The 14,398-nt window shown below is 41.3% G+C and overlaps 1 protein-coding gene across 1 annotated transcript; it reads left to right on the forward strand.

The window, feature by feature from the left end:
- The first annotated feature begins 389 nt into the window (after positions 1-389).
- On the forward strand, positions 390-7,873 carry LOC138965819 (neuronal acetylcholine receptor subunit alpha-7-like). The gene is made up of 6 exons (XM_070337912.1): positions 390-984; positions 1,489-1,617; positions 4,179-4,369; positions 4,641-4,883; positions 6,014-6,179; positions 6,720-7,873. The coding sequence occupies exons 1-6, from the start codon at positions 487-489 to the stop codon at positions 6,897-6,899; spliced, it is 1,407 nt and encodes a 468-aa protein (XP_070194013.1). The 5' UTR covers positions 390-486; the 3' UTR covers positions 6,900-7,873.
- Positions 7,874-14,398: the final 6,525 nt, after the last annotated feature.

A 14,398-nucleotide genomic window follows, 5' to 3' on the forward strand; every position in this document is an offset into this window, starting at 1 on the left:
GCACTGCATTCCCAGGCCATTGCTAGACCAGAACCAGGAGTCCATTATACGTACTAACTTGTAGATCATATACCTGTGTCAGAACCGACTGCGTCAGTACCATTGACAGGGGGGTGAAATGCTAGCTAATAAAAACACAAGCCATGAGCGTGACATTTCACGGCCCAGGCAGGGAGCTCGACGCATCAATGGCAAATGAATTAACATTTATGAGGTCGTTAATATTGCATGGACTGGCAGTAGCTATAACTATGCGTTTAGATCTTTCATTCATAACACCTCATGGGTCAGTTTCATCTGGTAACGGACACATACCGTCACCTCTCCTGATTGTGCAATTAACAGAAGATGACGTGCTACTGATATTGTGGTTTATTTGTGGCCGGTCGTCTTCGACTCTGCTGTACAAAACCAAACAAGATTTGTATCGTGTCTTATCTTTTATGCAGGAAGCAGACAGCAGCTGCAGCAGTATCTCCTTACGTGATGATGCTACAAGGTAATCAGCAGGCGCCCATTGTCATTATCAGTGCCATTATTGTAGCCATGGTAGTTGGAATCGACTCTGTCCCTGACATAACACTCTTCGCTCCTCCCCACAGGAACACAACAAGAAATTCAATTAGACAACTCTTTGGGCAAGATAGTACCAAGTTAGAAACGCTTTTCAAATCAACACGCGCTTATCGTGAAAAAACCAGTTTGCAGGAAAAAGCGATGCCCTGCTGTAAGAGCGCGTCGTGTAGTGGAGAAGAAGGCTTTTACAGGCCCACACGGTCCAGCTCCATTACCGCTTTCCACAGGAGTGGGACAAGAAGGATGTACCACGAGCTAGTCGAGAAATTGTTAGAAGGCATCAACCCCATGGTGCCTCCTGTCAGCGATTCCCTGGCCCCGGTCAACATGAGCATGGAAATGATCATCGAAAGTGTGCTACAACTGGACATCAGGAGTCAGACCTTCACCATTGCGGTGTGGTTTCAGGTTGGAACGCTTTTTATTGTATGCTTTTTTTGGTTGTAAATCACCCCGAAAACAACTACAGGCCAACTCTGACCAGGATTATTACAGGATAAAAGAGCATCCTTCTGCTGAGAAACATTCCAGAGTTCAGCAACAGAATTCACAAGATTGATGGTTATGAAAAATAGTGAACTTTTGGGCATAGTTGCCATCAAGCCCCCCCCCCCCCCCGGCTTTAAAAATGGTACTCGCTCAAATCCTTTCAAGAAGCACTTGAAGTATTTACGACGATTTAATTTATTGGAAGATAACAATGTTGAGACAACGGAAAGATTGCAATTTGGTTCTCTTTGTATTGTGTTTTTTCGGTGTTCTTTTATTTTATGTGTGGGAGTGCATTTTTACTTGTTTGTGTGTGTGGTAAAGTAACCACTAGCGGCAGCACTATGTGTGTGTGTGTGTGTGTGTGTGTGTGTGTGTGTGTGTGTGTCATCTTTTACTAAGGAAGGTTTGCATGTTGTTGAGGTCGAGTGGCAGGATGATGCCTTCTCCTGGGACACGGCCAACTACCCTGTGGACCTCGTGGTGCTGAACGAGAGACGGGTGTGGAGACCCGTGATGGCTATTGGAAACACCGTCTTGTCTCGCGACCAGGTGAGCGTGTAGTGTGTAGTGTGTGTGTGTGTAGTGTGTAGTGGTAGTGGCAGTGTGTGTGTGTGTGTGTGTGTGTGTGTGTGTGTGTGTGTGTGTGTGTGTGTGTGTGTGTGTGTGATAAGGGCGTAAAGCTCAAACTTTCTTTCTCGGCTACAGAGTTCGTTTTGGTTGTTGAATAGATGAAAACACACAGGAGGAAGGTCTTAGAATTAGTGTTTGAGCGTCTATTTTTTTAAAATCCGAATGCTGTGTTTAGTCATTTCAGACCGTGATATTTTCCAACGGACTGTGCGTTTTTATATTTAGTCAAGTTTTGACTAAATATTTTAACATCGAGGGGGAATCGAAACGAGGGTCGTGGTGTATGTGCGTGTGTGTGTGCGTGCGTGTGTGTGTGTGTAGAGCGATTCAGACTAAACTACAGGACCGATCTTTATGAAATTTGACATGAGAGTTCCTGGGTATGAAATCCTCGAACGTTTTTTTCATTTTTTGGATAAATGTCTTTGATGACGTCATATCCGGCTTTTCGTGAAAGTTGAGGCGGCACTGTCACGCCCTCATTTTTCAACCAAATTGGTTGAAATTTTGGTCAAGTAATCTTCGACAAAGCCCGGGGTTCGGTATTGCATTTCAGCTTGGTGGCTTAAAAATTAATTAATGACTTTCGTCATTGAAAATCTGAAAATTGTAAACAAATATAAAAATTTATAAAACGATCCAAATTTACGTTTATCTTATTCTCCACCATTTGCTGATTCCAAAAACATATAAATATGTTATATTTGGATTAAAAACAAGCTCTGAAAATTAAATATATAAAAATTATTATCAAAATTAAATTGTCCAAATCAATTTAAAAACACTTTCATCTTATTTCTTGTCTGTTCCTGATTCCAAAAACATATAGATATGATATGTTTGGATTAAAAACACGCTCAGAAAGTTAAAACAAAGAGAGGTACAGAAAAGCGTGCTATCCTTCTTAGCGCAACTACTACCCCGCTCTTCTTGTCAATTTCACTGCCTTTGCCATGAGCGGTGGACTGACGATGCTACGAGTATACGGTCTTGCTGAAAAATTACATTGCGTTCAGTTTCATTCTGTGAGTTCCACAGCTACTTGACTAAATATTGTATTTTCGCCTTACGCGACTTGTTTTTTTATAATTTGCGTAGCGTTTTAGCCATGTATGGCACGGAATATGCATGCGTTTGCTAAGACTGTACGTTTGACTGACTTAATCCAACGGTCTTATAATCTGCTTTGATGAATGAGTATCTATGCGGACTAAATAAAATATGATGACGAACGGAATCCGACTCCTGACACAGGAGAGCTGAGCGAAGCAAACCGTTCGCTGTTAAAAATTCATTTGATTATTTGGCATAGTTTCGGAGCCGTATTGAGCAAATCACTGCAGATGTTTCTAAATTACAGTACAGCGATTGTCCCTTCCGCGAAAAACACGTCTTCTCGCGCTGCGTTCAAGACGGAAAAGGAAGTTGGGAGGTTTAACTCCCGTGAATTATCGTAGGTTTCACTTTCTACAGAAAAGCGACCAAATGATCTTTTCCGATTGTCTTACGGAGGTCTCAGCCGAACCAAGTCATAACCAAATTTAAGTAAAGACTTAAATTGTTATAAGATACAAATCGTCAGAAAACTTACGAATATGGCGCCTTAGGTGTATTATATTTAAATCACTGGACGAGGTCTGCTGATACCCCCCGCGGGTTAGGGGGAGTCCCATATTGGTTGGGACTGGAAAGAATTTACCCGATGCTACCCAGCATGTCGTAAGAAGCGACTAACGGTTCTGTTTCTTCTCTTCTTTTGTCTTATTTCTGCCTTACCAGTCCTTTCACCTATATTTCCTTCCAAGAAAACTCTCCATACTATTCCCTGCAGTTTTCCAATTCTTTTCTTGTTGTCTTATTTCTACCTGACTGGATCCATCACCTTTATTTCACTTACCAAAAGTCTTCTTTTCCACATCCTTATTTCTCTGCACCCCGCATGTCGTATGAGGCGACTAACGGATTCTGTTTCTCCTTTAACCCTTGTTAAGTGGTTCTTGTATAGAATATAGTCAATGTTTGTAAAGATTTTAGTCAAGCAGTATGTAAGAAATGTTTAGTCCTTTGTACTGGAAACTTGCATTCTCCCAGTAAGGTCATATATTGTACTACGTTGCAAGCCCCTGGAGCAATTTTTTTTTATTAGTGCTTTTGTGAACAAGAAACACTTAACAAGTGGCTCTATCCCATCTCCCCCCTTTCCCCTATCCCATCTCCCCTCTTTCCCTCGTCGCGATATAACCTTCGTGGTTGAAAACGACGTTAAACACCAAATAAAGGAAAGAAAGGTCTGCTGATGCAGGAGAGACACCAAACAGTTGGACATCTACCTGGTGTTTTACCCTTTCTGGTTTAAACAAGATTTTATTCCGAAAATACAGGATGGCATATATAATACGATATTAGTATTTGTGACCACACAACAAGCTAAGCTTATACCCTTTCTCTTCTTTTTTGTTCTATTATATTCAATCATTTAGATCATGAAGGCCGAGCTGCCGTTGAACGTTAACTCACGGGGCGAGTTCCGCTGGTACCCGGGCGGCACCTTACAGCTGGACTGCCAGGTGGACCTGAGGTTGTACCCCTTCGACACACAGGCGTGTATCGTGCGGATGACACAGTGGGGTCAGCTAGCGAAGATAGTGAACTGCACGGAGGCTGCAATCAGGTGTGCGTGTGTGTGTGTTAAACGGGGAGTGTTTGTGTGTGTGCGGGGGGGGGGGGGGTGAGAGGGGGATTGTGTGTGTGTGTGTGTGTGTGTGTGTGTGTGTGTGTGTGTGTGTGTGCGTGTGTGTGCGTGCGTGCGTGCAAGCAAACGTGCGTTTGGTGGTGGTGTTAGTGGCGGTGGATGTAAGCGTTGTCTGTCCTTATACGTGCATAGGCGTATCTGTCACTGATGACCGATTTAAACAGAATACATGTTCGTTTAAATCCATGAGGTCTGAAGTTGGGGGCAATGGGGAGTGGAGCATCGTCGGTCTGACAGCAGAACGCTTTGTGTCCGAAAACGACTATGTGTCCGAAGACGACTATGTGTACTGGTGGGTAGACTTCCGCGTGACTTTGAAGAGGCGCTGGGACTTCTACGCGCTGAACGTGCTCTTCCCCATCGTGCTAGTGTCAGGGCTGAACTGCGTGGTGTTCGTGCTGCCCGTGCAAGGAGGGGAGAAAATGTCTGTCAGGTAATTTTCATAAACAATTTTGGAATTTTCAATTTGAAATTTTAGTTTTAATAAAGTTGGACTTTTCTGAAAAGATGTAGTTTAACAACAAACAAGTCGCGTAAGGCGAAAATACAATATTTAGTCAAGTAGCTGTCGAACTCACAGAATGAAACTGAACGCAATGCCATTTTTCAGCAAGACCGTATACTCGTAGCATCGTCAGTCCACCGCTCATGGCAAAGGCAGTGAAATTGACAAGAAGAGCGGGGTAGTAGTTGCGCTAAGAAGGATAGCACGCTTTTCTGTACCTCTCTTTGTTTTAACTTTCTGAGCGTGTTTTTAATCCAAACATATCATATCTATATGTTTTTGGAATCAGGAACCGACAAGGAATAAGATGAAAGTGTTTTTAAATTGATTTGGACAATTTATTTTTGATAATAATTTTTATATATTTAATTTTCAGAGCTTGTTTTTAATCCAAATATAACATATTTATATGTTTTTGGAATCAGCAAATGATGGAGAATAAGATAAACGTAAATTTGGATCGTTTTATAAATTATTTTGTTTGTTTTACAATTTTCAGATTTTTAATGACCAAAGTCATTAATTAATTTTTAAGCCACCAAGCTGAAATGCAATACCGAAGTCCGGGCTTCGTCGAACATTACTTGACCAAAATTTCAACCAATTTGGTTGAAAAATGAGGGCGTGACAGTGCCGCCTCAACTTTCACGAAAAGCCGGATATGACGTCATCAAAGACATTTATCAAAAAAATGAAAAAAACGTTCGGGGATTTCATACCCAGGAACTCTCATGTCAAATTTCATAAAGATCGGTCCAGTAGTTTAGTCTGAATCGCTCTACACACACACACACAGACACACACAGACACACACACGCACACACACACGCACATACACCACGACCCTCGTTTCGATTCCCTCTCGATGTTAAAATATTTAGTCAAAACTTGACTAAATATAAAAACAGCGGAAGTTATCAGTTATTTAGTTGTTTTCACTTGATGTGATCAAACCGAAATCCGCCGTGGCGGCTATATATATTTCTCCAATGCTGAGGTCACCAAAGAATGTGCTATGTCCAGTTATGCGTGCTAACGCGATTCCATGTGTCTACCAGCGTGACCATCTTCCTGACCCTGGCTGTCTTCATGACCCTCATCCAGGGCGGTCTTCCCAGCAACTCGGACACTGTGTGTTACCTGTCTGTCTACCTGGCCACACAGGTAGCGCTTGGCGCGCTGGCCGTCTTTCTCACGGCGCTCGAGGTGGCACTTCACAACAAGGTAATGTGTGTGTGTGTGATTACGCGCGCGTATGTGTGTGTGTGTGTGTGTGTGTGTGTGTGTGTGTGTGCGTGTGTTAGTGTATGTGTGTGAGTGTGTGTGTGTGTGTATGTGTGTGTGAGGGCGGTGTTTCTATTTTTGGTGTGTGTGTGTGTGTGTGTGTGTGTGTGTGTGTGTGTGTGTGTGTGTGTGTGAGGGCGGTGTTTCTAATTTTGGTGTGTGTGTATGTGTGTGTGAGGGCGGTGTTTCTAATTTTGGTGTGTGTGTGTGTGTGTGTGTGTGTGTGTGTGTGTGTGTGTGTGTGCGTGTGTGAGGGCGGTGTTTCTAATCCTATTGACTGGATGCATTTGATGTGAATGTATTTGTATTGTGTTGTGTTGTGTTGTGTTGTGTTGTGTTGTGTTGTGTTTCGTTTTGTTGCGTTGCGTTGTGGTGCATGGCTTTGTACTGTACTGTACTGTAGTGTTCTGTACTGTAGCGTAGTGTACTGTAGCGTAATATGGTTTAGTGTAGTGTATTAAAGTCACCCTTCTCTTTCAGCCTGGACACCAAGGAGAAAATCGCTCCGGGAGTGCTGTTACAGTTGACGCGGACCAGGAAGCCATGTCCAAACAGTCTTCACGTCTCCCAGCTACGATGGGCTCTTTTTGCTTTATTTTTTTCGTCGTCCTGAATGTTGTATCTCTTCTGGCGTACTGCATACTGGTTGTAGCGCAATAGAAGGACTTTCTCTGAAACAAAAAAGGCATGTTTTCATTCCTTGGGAGACGAAAGCTGTGTAAGAATCAGAACCAAACGAGTAAAATGTTCAAGAATAGTGTCACAAACTCAAAGGAGATGTTGCGCGTTACAAACATCTGCAGATGAATAGAGCCATGGCAGTGTGCTGAAACATAGGTAAAGTTGTGGCGAAAATATGTTGGGTTTGAAATTCGGCTCGTCCCGGAAACCTTCTTTAAACATCACCGTGCTCCTTGGGTCGTGGACGACCCAGAGCCGCACAAAAGTGTCTATGTATAAAACTATTGGGAGTTTTTGATTTAGACTTCAATAATCCCCACACACCACAGAACCTTCCTATCGACCAATTTTTAAAGGACTCTCTTTATAGACAAACAAATAAACAATGTCGTCATTTGAACAACACAGTCCGGATTTTGTGGGTCGTGGACGACCCATCTGCAATTAATGAAGGCATTTTACGGCGCTTATCCCTATTCGGATGGCGTGGGTCGTGTACGACCCATACTTTTTACGTTGAATCCTTTAAAAAGTATGGGTCGTGTACGACCCATATCGTCCGGACTGTGTAGTCCAAAGCATGATCCGGTTAAGGTTAAATGTTCAAGGGAAATAACTACATCAATTGCGGACTGCTGACAGAGAGAGTTAATTTGGGAAACAGGTCTTGAATTTCATTCCAATGAGACAAGAGCGCTGATGCAATGAGAGTGCAAGTCGCTTGGCCATTCAATGCTTCTCGTTGTCTCCGGTGCTCTTAGACCGGTTGCGCATAGCTCTCACTTTGGTGACTACATTCAGAGAGCGTACCTCCCGGCTTTGTTCACATATTTTCATGATCGTTCACTTTATAAGTGCTGCAAGATTGATGAGTTTTACTTGCTATGCATCTTTGTCGCATGAACGATTTCACGGCAGCGTAAAAGATGAACGACGAATAAACCACAGCTGAAACCGTCTTTCACTTACTTTCAAATGTGTGTTTTTGTCTTTTGAGTAAAGTTGTGTGTTTGAGTCAGAAAATAATCATCAACACTTTTCTTGCAGGCATGCAAAAATATCGTTTATTCGGATATATTTAAATACCATTGCGAAAATATTGTATTTTTTAAATCATTAATATTGGTGAATTTGTGTGGACAATGTGCTATTTCTTGGAGTTTGCACTTACGTCAAATGTAAGTGTGCATCTCCTTTTCGATACCTCTTGCTGTTGGATTGCGTCAAATGTAGACTAAAATAGGTGTTGCCGTTTAAAACATTTCAATTTAATTCACTGACACGTTTATGTTAAAAGTTAACTTTCAAGTTACATTCCTTCCACTGTAAATCACGTAACTCACAACATATTTATACTAACTTCTGTGTGTGATAAAAACATTGTTCCACAGGTACACATACACTATAAAATAAAACGCATGGGCAGATCTTTGTCCAAACAGATGGTCTAAAGAGGGGAAAGGTATCTTTAAATGTCCGACCCTGTGTTGAACTCAGTTGTTCTGGTTTTGTCACAACCCGTCCTGGCTGCTTCCCAAGCACGGTGATATTTTGCCTGATTCCATTTGGCAAATGTATATACATTTCTCTCAATTACGAATTCATTTAGCCAAGAATCCCCACTCTACTTAGAAAGCAATGAGGCTTTGCGTTTGTTGGTGCTAACGGTGCCCACATGGAATCATGCTCTTGTCTGATTTAAGAGCCTGGATGGATATCTAACCTGGGTACACATGCACTACACATTTTAAAAAAAAGCCTTTGTCCAAACCAATGAAATAAACAGAGAGGGAAGGTATTTTTAAATTGTCGACCCTTTAATGAACTGTGCTGCTCATCGCATGACATAATTGTCAATACACCCTCCCCCACACACACACACACACACAGACGTTTGTATTCAACTGTTGCGAAATGTTCTGAAGGGCCCTTACTGACTGCGAGCAGTAGCTTGAATTATTTCAGTTCCCTCCCCTGAGCCACAAAAGAACTCGTGAATGTAGATTGAACTGACAGAGCAGTGGATCAACAGTTGGTCACTGAAATGTAAGGAAGACAAAGAGTTTGTACGTGAGAGTGCAAAGGCTGCAGTAACCAAAAAAAATTCCGAAACAGACAGACTGCTACCGTTTTCAAATCGAGACTCAGAAAACATGTTATTGATGATGTTATTGAATGGAACGTGTAATGAGTATGGGTTGCACACCTTGAATTTCCAACTATTCACTAATAGTTCGTGAATCATGAAAAAAGCGAGCTTGACTCGGCTTGTGATCCTTAGGTCACGGGTACATAGATAGATACACAAATAGATTGTTGGGGGAGGACGAAAGATCAAAACAAACACGCGTGTGACCTGCACTGTCTCGTAGAATGACGTGAACACAAACAGCAATGTACATTTACAAAAATACAACAAATCACACGCAACTCGCACAAAGTCAGTGGAAAATTCCTCTTACTTCGTCCTTGACATGACACAAATAAACTCTCTATAAACTCTACTGAAAAGAGATTATTTTCCTCCATAATCCCTAGAGACTGAAATAAATTACCAATAAAAAACAAATTGCCAATAATTGTTTTTTTCCTACAAGGAAGCGGGTATGACCTCCGTTGACGACAGTTCAGAAGATTTTCTTGATTTGTACTGCTGAGATTTTAACGTCCGATACATGTTTGATGAAGCGATGTGCCGCAAACTCCGGTAAACTGTTTTATTTGTGGCTTACCTCAGCACTTTGTGAAATGATGCGAGGGTCATTCTAAAAGTGTTTGCTCACTGTCACAATAGATGTATTTGACACACGCCCAAGACATGCTGCCTGGTTACTATTTTGTCTCGATACTTAAGGGTAGGATGGTCTTGTATCAAATGTGACTGTCATTATCTCTGATGAATATTGAATTGCTTTAGTTAACGTGTTAATTCGACCATTTCTTTATTATTGAGAAACTAAGGTGGAAAAAGAGCAGTTCAATTTGTATTCAACCTTTGCACTTCATCTGGGAACGACATATATTTCATCCTAGAAGGTGAACTTCGCTATGGCATAGAATGGGCATTCCTGCAACAGAGGTACTGTTTTCTAAAATGTGTATATAGTTCAGGATATTTAGGTTAAAATATTTAGAATATTACAGGAACATTATGGAATTTCTGTCGTCAACAACGGTTGGATGTAATACATTTGTATCCATCAGACATGATTTTCCTGCAAATTTTGATCTTAACAAATGTAATATTTCTCCTTAATCTAACTTATTTCAAAGACGACGAATCTATTAAATCTTCAACAAAACGTATTTTGCTGGAATTGTTTTGGGAATACCCAGGATATGTATGACCAAGGAATTTGATTATGTTAACTCTTGAGAATTGAAGATATTCGCAAAACCTAAATGATGACATTCTTATTACCGCTAAGGTTATGGTTCATGTTGATGCAACAGTTTTTTTTTAAGTGACACTGAACTCTTTTGGCATTACCCTCGTACGGAATTTTATCCTGACAGTCTTTCTAGCCGTTACTTATATATCATTTATTCACAAGAAAAGGTTCAACAACCCCATGGAACGAACAAAATAAACGCAATTATTATTTAGCAAAACATATAAAAGCAATTGCTCTTGCATTGGAGGAGATAGATAGAATTTACGCCCAGGAAACACGAACAGGGCTGATTGGGATGCTGCATGCAGGACCAATCACGAGTTTGGCATCAAATCAATTAGAATAATATTGATCACTCGCTTTGGTCAGAAACAGCGTGTATTTTGCCGCAACCTCCCGAGGCCCTCTATCGGAGCTCCAGTGAAGCCAATAATTGCGGTTTTCTGGGAACAAAGGCGGCCCGATGCAGTCTTGTAATGAGACCAAACAGTGCAGAAGATACAGTCAGAACAGTCAGGACTGTCAGGACAGTCAGAACAGTCAGGTTTGCGACATTAGCGATGGCACGATTGTCACACGAAGACTTTTCCGGTGGTAAAGAAAAAGGATGTAGCATAGGAAAACAAGAGTCGACGAAGATAATGATATGACGACGACTACGGCGACGAATACGACGCGGACGACGACGACGATGACGACGATGATGATGATGATGACGAAGACGACGACGATGATGATGATTATGATGATGATGATGTTGATGAATCGACGATGACAACGACGACGACGACGACGACGATGATGATGATGATAATGATGATCAATCAATTAATCAATATGAGGCTTATATCGCGCGTATTCCGTGGGTACAGTTCTAAGCGCAGGGATTTATTATTTTTTTAATTTTCATTATTATTTTTTTTTTATGCAATTTATATCGCGCACATATTCAAGGCGCAGGGATTTATTTATGCCGTGTGAGATGGAATTTTTTTACACAATACATCACGCATTCACATACGCATTCACATCGGCCAGCAGATCGCAGCCATTTCGGCGCATATCCTACTTTTCACGGCCTATTCACACGGGTATTTTGGTGGACATTTTTATCTATGCCTATACAATTTTGCCAGGAAATTGCCTTTTGTCAATCGTGGGATCTTTAACGTGCACACCCCAATGTAGTGTACACGAAAGGACCTCGGTTTTTCGTCTCATCCGAAAGACTAGCACTTGAACCCACCACCTAGTTTAGGAAAGGGGGGAGAAAATTGCTAACGCCCTGACCCAGGGTCGAACTCGCAACCTCTCGCTTCCGAGCGCAAGTGCGTTACCACTCGGCCACCCAGTCCTGATGATGATGATGATGATGATGATGATGATGATGATGATGATGATGATGATGTAGTGGAAAGAAGAATTTAAGGCAGAGAAAACGGTTAGATGTGTTCCTGCTGCAAGCTGTTCTGGTATTCAGGACAGAAGTTATACGCTTTGCAGTTTAAGCCTTCTAGTTATTGATTGCATCTTCTAATCTACCATCCCTGTTACATACGCGATTCATTAATTTAATGACGTTGAACCCCCACTGGCCTGGAAGATAAATTTGCCCATAACTCTTCAACTCGAGTCAGTTTACCTGCCACTCCTAACACAGATATGTTTCGGGCAAAAGATTGTTGTCGCGTTTACTAAACCTTGGGGAGAACATATACATTTTGAAAAACAAGCGTTTACGTCTATGTGTTTAGAGTGTGTTCTCTTTGCTTCGCAGATCAGTGTTTGGTTTAAACAATGTTTTATTTCTGTTTTAGATGTTCCTGACATTTACATTATTATAATTTGAAAAGAGTATTTTTACACCAATTGTCCATTCATTGGCGCTACCCTTCTCCCCCGTTCCATCTCCTCTCATCCGGTTTTTTAACAATGCACACCATTTGCCTTTAAAACACTTTGCGCCGTAACTATTTTTTTTTAAAGGATTTCCATGACCCGGATCATCCTGAACTCAGGTCAAAATGAGTTCGGCTCATTCTCTCCCTGACAGGATGCCTTGAGTTTCCTTGTCTGGCAAGGAAACCGATATTTTTACATATTTAGAGCTTTTTGTAATGTATTATTGATATAAGCAGATTCGCGATCGTCGATAATGATTTTTCATGGTGTTTTGTAATTTTTAAATTACAAAGGAATTGATATGTAAGACAGTTTCAAGCGAGCTATTTTTCGCGGCTGTATTTACTGTGCAAACAACTCTAAATATGGCAAAAGTGTCACGTGATAATCAACCGTTTGGTTTCGCCGCTCACTGGAGCAGACGATTTTTTCTGTAACCAGTTGACAGTGATGAAACCATATATTACGGTCTCTTTTCGGCAGCAGTCCCAAAATTTCGACTTGTTTTGACCTTAGAACGATGTCTTTATCATAACCGTGTTCGTCATTTTAACATGAGTACATTGCTTTTTGGTCTCTTTATTGTTCCCTCTCACGTGCAGTCGCCATTGTTTAATATAACTGTGAAGAACAGAACGGAGATCACTGTCGAAGTCAGCCAATCTGCAATCATTTTCGTCTCGCGAACACTGATCTCAAATTTAGATCAGTGCTCGCAAAAACCATAATTTTATGGGAGATAACTCTGTATTTTTGTTTTGATAGATTCGCGTAGGACTGTAGCGTCCGGTCACAGGGAGAGAATGAGCCGAACTCATTTTGACCTGAGCTCAGGATGGACCCGGATGTGATTTAGTAGATAATGTTTTATAACAAGTACGCTTTTAAAATGAATGGAAAATCAATAGAAACCAATCGTAAAAGGGTTAGAGTTAAATTTGATTCTTTTATAATGACGCTTCGCGGCCGTCGAGCGCACGTCTTAATTCCGTTAATGATGTATGTCGTTACCATGTGGGTTCTTGTGAAAGTGAATTGAAAAGTGTTGTGAATCAAATAAATGCATGGGATAAATCTAACAGGGTTTTTGCAGCTAATTGGTAAACTCAAACTCACGAAAAACGTGGATAATTGGTTTGTGCGGCGCAATTTATTCTGCAAGGTATCAACATTTTACTCAACCTATCGAGACGTACGCAGAAAATGTCGGCGGCTTAAGCTTCGTCAATCATATAACCGAGGGAAGAGACACAATATGCATATTAGCATGATTTCTTTGACTTCTTTTATAAGAAAATCCCAGCATCTCATGTAAGATTTTAGTAGAACTAGAACTCAGTGGGACTAAATTGTATAAAACGCGAAAGAATACGTATGTCTCGTGAACGCTCTGTCGCACAGACGCACGATCTATGTGATTAGGATTTTCTCCAGACGTGTTTCAAAAACGACTATTTAGATGAACAATTAAACAACTATTGAACTATATATTGGTGAATATAATTAAATCAAGTGAGAATCAGTGCTTGCAACCCGGCCACGGTCATCGAATGCGTGAAATATTTACCAATCGTTACTTCTTCCTGGCCTTTTACCCTGACATCCGGTACCGACTGTTAATTTCTCACACAAATAAAACGCTTAGTGAAAATCACCACAGGCAGTAGTCGGGGGACCACTTTGTATGGAGCTGCTGGCTTTTGGCCATGGTCACTTGGGAGTACATAGTACAGTTGTTGGACGTCTACGTGAACTCGTTGACTGTCAGTGTAAGCGCGGTGGTTGACCCCGCCATTGTGGGAATTCGGGAGGAAAACTTGTGTCGGTGCTTTTTATTGTACCAAGACTGCTGATTCAGAGTTAAAGCTGCAGTCCTTTTTCCGTTTTCATTTTTTTCCTCCTGTCTTTCAACTTATCATCTTAGTCTGCTTGCTTCCTGTGCAAAGGGAAACCACTTTTGATGGACCTGCTGGCTTTTGGTTGGGGTCACTTGGGATTGTACAGTACCCGGTTATTTATGTTTATTTTTGTAATTATGTTACGCTTTGGCGAATAATTCTAATTATATGATCATGTTGAGAGATGAATTTCCTCCACCACTGTCTTTAGCTGGTTGAAAAATATGCATTTTTACGATTTTTGTAGCATGTCAAAGTGACACGTTCGCCTGCAATCACGACT

This window comes from Littorina saxatilis, linkage group LG5, assembly GCF_037325665.1.
Source record: "Littorina saxatilis isolate snail1 linkage group LG5, US_GU_Lsax_2.0, whole genome shotgun sequence".
NCBI lineage: Eukaryota > Metazoa > Mollusca > Gastropoda > Littorinimorpha > Littorinidae > Littorina > Littorina saxatilis.

Bases quoted from the DNA above. Each gene is read 5' to 3' on its own strand.
- LOC138965819 (XM_070337912.1), top strand. From the start codon at position 487: ATGATGCTACAAGGTAATCAGCAGGCGCCCATTGTCATTATCAGTGCC. The intron at 985-1,488 runs GTTGGAACGCTT...CATGTTGTTGAG, and splicing joins CCATTGCGGTGTGGTTTCAG to GTCGAGTGGCAGGATGATGC. The intron at 1,618-4,178 runs GTGAGCGTGTAG...TCAATCATTTAG, and splicing joins CCGTCTTGTCTCGCGACCAG to ATCATGAAGGCCGAGCTGCC.